The sequence below is a fragment of the Lycium barbarum genome, chromosome 7 (genome assembly GCF_019175385.1).
Source record: "Lycium barbarum isolate Lr01 chromosome 7, ASM1917538v2, whole genome shotgun sequence".
NCBI classification, from domain to species: domain Eukaryota; kingdom Viridiplantae; phylum Streptophyta; class Magnoliopsida; order Solanales; family Solanaceae; genus Lycium; species Lycium barbarum.
Genome location: NC_083343.1, coordinates 21,382,150 through 21,388,573, shown reverse-complemented (window position 1 = coordinate 21,388,573; position 6,424 = coordinate 21,382,150). Strand labels below are relative to the sequence as shown.

Sequence of the window (6,424 nt, the reverse complement as noted above, 5' to 3'; positions counted from 1 at the left end):
ATCCAAGATATTCAAATTCAAGCTACAGATAAATTTTAGGCTTTACAAAACTCACACTATAATCACATTTTTTGGAGAAAAAAAGAGGTGTTCTCATTTCAAATCTATTCATAACAAATGAATCTCAACCGTCATTTCTTTCTCGGATACGAATCCAATGTTGTATTGATATCCGCCCCCGCTTTATTCCGTTGTGAGTTTCAAATTCCATAAAGAGAGTTGTTGGGCTCTCACTAATTACACAGAATCTCTTGGAAACATTCTTCTCTGTTAAACAATCCAATTTCAATCACTCAAATTACTTCAACCAAAATGGAATCTGCTGGAGATGATGGCTCCCATCAATACCCAAATTGCAGCAAACCATTGTCATCTTCCATCAACTTCAATGAAAGACTCAATTGGCAAGGTTGATTCTTGGAGCAAAGCCACAAACTATTCTCATCTTCCATTAACTTTAATGGAAGAATCAACCTTGACAATCCATTTTCTGCCAGATGAAGTCGTCGTTGAAATCCTTTCGAGGCTTACAGTGAAATTAATCTTGCAATAAAAGTCTGTCTCAAAATCTTGGCTTGCTTTGATCTCTAGCCCTAGATTCATCAAGGCCCATCTCATCGTATCTGCTAATAAGAAGGAATGCGGCTACTGTATGCTTTTCTTGGATTTTCAACTAGATTATTACGTGTTTGAACATTGTAGCCTTCGGGATATCTTCCGTAAATCTTTTGTTCAGTCATTTTACTTGCATTATCCCCCGGATTCCTATGGATGTTATGAGAAATGTCCTGATTCTGATTGGATTGTAGGGTCTATAAATGGAATGATTTGTCTTTCCATTGAGAAAAATGGATTGTTTTTATGGAATCCCTCATTTAGGAAGTACCGTAAGTTGCCTGATCCTAAACAGTGTTTTAAAAGACAGTTTCAGGACTCGTCTAGGGCGAGGCACTGGCAAAACACCCCGAGGCTCACGTTCAGGGCTTAGTTCCTGTGAGACTTACGATCTAAGCCCCCGACTATACGCCCTAAACCCTCCTAATGCCCAACACTCGGGGCTCGCCTAATAGTTTTTACACAAATTATATGTTAAATTCCTTAATTAAAATCATTAACCTTCATAATTCTTTAACAAATGAATGATACTTTATAGTTTTTCATCCATATAAATGAGAAGATTGGGTGTAACTCAAATAACAAGTTGTAGTATTGCATAATTACTAGTATTTGAGAACGTTGTAAGGGTGAATATCACTTAATATTTCTTTTAAAAATACCATAACCGATTTGTACATTTTCACTTGTCATTGGTCTTTTGTCCTACGTATTAAATTTATCATATTTTATTACTTCGCTATTTGAAAGTAATTTTAATTTTATTCATCAAGAAGTTACGTTTTAATTATAATACTGATAAAGTTTATTGATATAAAATGAATAGTATGATTATAATATTGTTTTAAGAAATTGTGATTCTTTCATTGTTTGAAAGTTAAGATGTTAGAGTTGATATGTATTCCATAATAACTTTTATTTCATTGTATTATTTATACTTGTAAAAATATGTTATATATAATTACAAGTTGTAAGCAGGGGTGACTAGAGGGTGAGGCTGGTAAAATTTTTGCTTTAGGCCCCAAAAAGTTTTACCGATGAATTTTATGGTTTAAATTTCTCTTAGATAATATTGAATATTGTAAAAAGAAGTACAATATATATGTAACAAAAGAAAGAAAAAACACTATGTATGTCTTAAGAGCAATGTTCTAAAACTTTGAACTAAACTACTCAAATCTTCATATTATTAAATAAAATTTTTACAATAACATCCTAGGTAATGTCTTTAAAACACATGGCTAATATCTTATTGACTTGAATTGATCCTCACTAATATGAATACTAATGTTACTATATGAAGTAAAAGGCAACAAGTATGAAAAATAAAAAAAAGGCAACACTAAATTTGTTTTTAATGTAATTTTACCTATTTAAAAATATTTATTGTAATTATATTATTTTATGAAATACAAAAAATTAAATACCGATGGGCTTACGCTCGTGCCTCAGGGCTTATGCCTCACTGAGACAAATGTCAAAAACGCCCGGCCTTACGCCCCCGCCTTTTCAAACACTGATCCTAAACGTAGTCTGAGGGTTGTCCGGCCACAAGGATATGGTTTTGGATATGCTCAGATCCATGAAGATTATAAGTTAGTGGGCATTTCTATTTGTGATAAATTTGGTACTTCAGATAAAGATGAGATCAAAAAATACAATCTAAAGACTGATTCTTGAAAAACTGTAGCTGATTGTCCAAGTGGGGAGCTAGTAATTGTTTCAGGTAAGTTTGTAGAGGGAAAACTTCGTTGGGCTACTAAAACTCCTGGTTTTGATATGTGTAAGGGTGGGAGCATCATATCCTTTGATTTGGCTGGTCAGAAATGGGAAAAGGTGGAACATCCCGTCTATCGAGAAGGATATATTAAATTGTGGTCAGGAGTATTGGGAAATCATCTTTCTCTTTTTTGTGAGTATAAGGGAATGCAGATAGATATTTGGGCCATGAATGAGTATGGGGTTAAAGAATTTTGGGAGATGATGTTTACCTTCAATTATCCTGATATGGAGTACCATAATTGTTTCTATCCACCCTTTTTCATGTCTAATAAAGGTGAATTTTTAATTGTGATTGGACCAATTTCTATGATATACAATTGGAAGAATGGCTCGCACAGATTTTCAAAGGTTGTTGGCATTAGTGGTGATAGTCAGGAAGTGGATTAAGGATGCAAGAAATACAAAGGTTGAGAAAACTAAAATCAAGACAACCGAGTAGCAAAGAACTTGTAAGAGTACTTTCTTCTCAGTACTGTTATATTCTTTAGTTATTTCAAATATTGAACGAGAAGCATATGTAAAGGATATTTGTAAACCATATTGCTAGTAGGTCTTGTTAGTCATTTTCAACTGTTTCAAGAAACAATAATTTTGTCTTCATCATCAAACTAAATGGCACTCGATAATTTTTTTCTCTTTCTAAGAGGAGTATTAAGGGAATGTTATGCCTCTAAATAGAGAAAAATAAAGACACGAGGAACGTGGAACCCGCACCAAGTGAACTGGTCAATAACGCCGAGGCCCCTCCCAAGGTGGTTTTTTTATCAAGGGGGTTTCTTCAATTAATGTTTTTCAGGTGAAAATTAATCGGGAAAAAAAAATAAACTTGGTAATTCTAGATCAGGGATTACAGTCTGGTTTTCCTTTTTCTACCAAACTTGTTTTGTTGTTCTCCTTGCTGCTAATTGCTTGTGTATAGTTTCTTCAGGGCTAGCTTCTCATTCTTTTGAATTTTTGGGCAATCAAAGTGAAGGATTACACACAACATATTAATCTAAACTAATTAGATAGTGCGTAAACCATAAAAGGAGAAATTACGTGTTCTTCGTGTAGCGGAAGCGGAAGTCGAATAGGGGTTGGAATTACTGGCCGTTGTGGTTGTCACGTTATATTGTAGCAACCCCCTAAACCACAGTCTAAACCCTAATAATACATTGTAGAGAAGAGAAGAGCAGAAAAATATTGCAGAAGTATTTTTTATTTTACACCGTAAGTGTTATTCTATAGGAAATACTAGGGCTAAGTTTAATTACCCTAATGGGCCTTAAGCACCCCTTATGGGTGGACCCAAATTTCCTACATCTCCCACTCACACATAGTGGGAGTGCTCATCTAAACTGAGAAACATGTTCTCAACTCATCTCCGCAATCATTCATACAGGGAAGTAGACCGTGTGACCAGCATACTGTGAGAGCTAAGGGCTATACATCTGTTAGGAGTACACTCCCATCGAGCGCAAACCTGCAATTAGATCATAAAGTATGCATTACCCCAGATCATATGGATCACATTTGATATAATCTCAAAATCTCATATATCATTATTTCTTGTATTCACAATTGTAACTCATAAGTTATAATTGGTGCACCAGTAAATACAAATTAATGAGATTCCATCAATGATCTTCCTCTTTTCGTGATCCTCTTAACATTAGGTTAACTGCTTTTCTAGATATACTCCGCCAGACCGAATCTGTGTGTATGGTCTTTTGAAAACACACTAAGATAGCTAACATCAAACTAAGTCTCAAATATCTGATCCGAGTCACAAAGGGCACAAATCTTGAGCCACCATAAAGGCTTGGGGTCTCACACAACAATAAGTTGAGAATAGATTTATCTTAACCCAATTGGTCGACATTAGCACACATGGTATGAAACACATGCTACAACATTTTCTCCTTTCCCAGGGAGCGTATGCCTTGATCTCGTAAAGAATCATGCACAGATGATATTTAGACACCATAAGTATCTAAATTTGAGTTCCTTGATCTACTATATTATTTTTAACTCACATTTGGCTCACTAAGTAGACTAGGTGAATGCTTTTCACCTAAACGACCTTATGTCATTATTTATGCGACGTTCATGATTTTAAGTTGATAGCTCTTAAATTATCCATTTGATAATTTTTCTTAAAATCCAGTCTCATCACTAAGATAAGGAGGCGGTTACCTGTGTGAGAAGGTCAACCTCTTGTCTACTCGACATACTTATAAAAAAAAGTAACGAATGCACATAATATTCAACAATTAAAATATGTATGTATGTTAATCAACTTTATTGATAATTAAAGAACATCAGTCTTGTGAACATGGGGAAATAAAAAACAAATATGAAGTATCTTAAAATCTACGCAAGCCTTGAGACCTAGTGTGTCTCACAAATGCATCTCTAGACAAAGGCTTGGTCAATGGATCTGCTAACATATCTTTTGTAGACACATACTTCAGGTTCACTACCTTGCATTTAACCATGTCTCTCCCATAGTTATACTTGATATCTATGTGTTTGGTTTTGCAATGAAACTTAGGGTCCTTGGTAGTGGAAATTGAAACCTCACTGTCACAGTAGACAGTAGACTAATACTGGCTCAGCATCTTATGTGATATCCAATAAGTGTTCCAGGAACCTTTTCAACCAAACAGCTTCTTGTGCTTCTGATGCGAGAGCCATATATTCAGCTTCCGTAGTAGATAGTGATATACATGATTGTATCTTACTACTCCATGATATGGCGCCATCACTAAGTAAGAAAACATATCTTGAGGTATACTTCCTCTCGTCTAGATCTCCTACATGATCAGTATCACTGTAGCCAACTAATCACATATATTTGTCACCTTGGTAACAAAGCGCATAATCAGTTGTTCCATTCAGATATGTCATGATTCTCTTTACTGCTTGCCAATGTGCTAAACCTAGGTCGGTTTTATATCTATTTACCAAGCCAATTGCTTGATATATATCAGTTCTAGTACACACCGTAGCATACATTAGACTTCTAACTGCACTCCTATAAGGAACTCGGCTCATTTGTTCTTTCTCTTCAGGAGTCTTACGGCACATTTGACTACATAAGGCATGGCCTTTATTGATATGAGTATTAACAGGGCTACTATTTTTGCATATTGAATCGTTCAAGAACTTTTCTAATGTAATTCTCTTGGGAGATATACAATAGTTTCTTTGGACGATCTCCTGAAATCCTAACTCCAAGAATATATGCAGCTTCACCCATATCTTTCATCTCAAATTGGGATGATAACCACGACTTTATCTCAGTAATGAACTCCTTATCATTTACAGCTATAAGTATGTCATCTACATACAATGTTAAATTAAAATCACAAAATTGTTTCTTGATCTTTTGGTATAAACGCAATGGTCTTCATCCATCATGGCAAAACCATTGGATACGACAACATTTTGAAAACGTATATACCACTGCCTTGAAGATTGTTTGAGGCCATAAATAGACTTCAAAAATCTACAAATCGTTTGTTCGTGGCCCTTTTCAATGAAACATCAAGTCGCTCTATATAAATTTCTCCATCCAATTCTCCATTGAGAAAGGCAGTCTTTACATCCATTTGATGTAACTCAAGATCCAAGATTGCAACTATAGCTAGAACAAGACGAACAGAGGTAAACCTAATAGCAGGCGATAAAGTCTCGTCATAGTCTATTCCTTTCTGCTATGTATACCTTTTTGCCACTATTCGAGACTTATATCTTTCAACTGTGCCATCAGCTTTGAGCTTTATTTTGAGAACCCATTTGCTCCCAATAGTTTTGCGTCACAGGGAGGTCAACTAGTCCCCAAAATTTGTTGACTCTCATAGACTCCAACTCATCTTCCATTGCTTTTGTCTATTTGTCCTTAGAAGGGCATGAGAGAGCCGCTTTTACATTTTTAGGCTCATTTTCATCTTGCAGGAGCATCATAAATAATTCACCGTCTTCCATGTCAAATCATCAGCGGGGAGTCTTTTTACAAGAACCACATCTAGTTTGTGATTCATCG

The 6,424-nt window shown here is 35.3% G+C and overlaps 1 protein-coding gene across 1 annotated transcript; it reads left to right on the top strand.

Moving 5' to 3' along the window:
- The first annotated feature begins 312 nt into the window (after positions 1 to 312).
- Positions 313 to 2,784, top strand: LOC132601376 (uncharacterized). The gene is made up of 2 exons (XM_060314472.1): positions 313 to 409; positions 2,306 to 2,784. The coding sequence occupies exons 1-2, from the start codon at positions 313 to 315 to the stop codon at positions 2,782 to 2,784; spliced, it is 576 nt and encodes a 191-aa protein (XP_060170455.1).
- Positions 2,785 to 6,424: the final 3,640 nt, after the last annotated feature.

Coding starts and splice junctions, on each gene's coding strand:
- LOC132601376 (XM_060314472.1), top strand. CDS start 313: ATGGAATCTGCTGGAGATGATGGCTCCCATCAATACCCAAATTGCAGC. Junction 410..2,305: donor TGAAAGACTCAATTGGCAAG/GTTGATTCTTGG, acceptor GAAAAACTGTAG/CTGATTGTCCAAGTGGGGAG.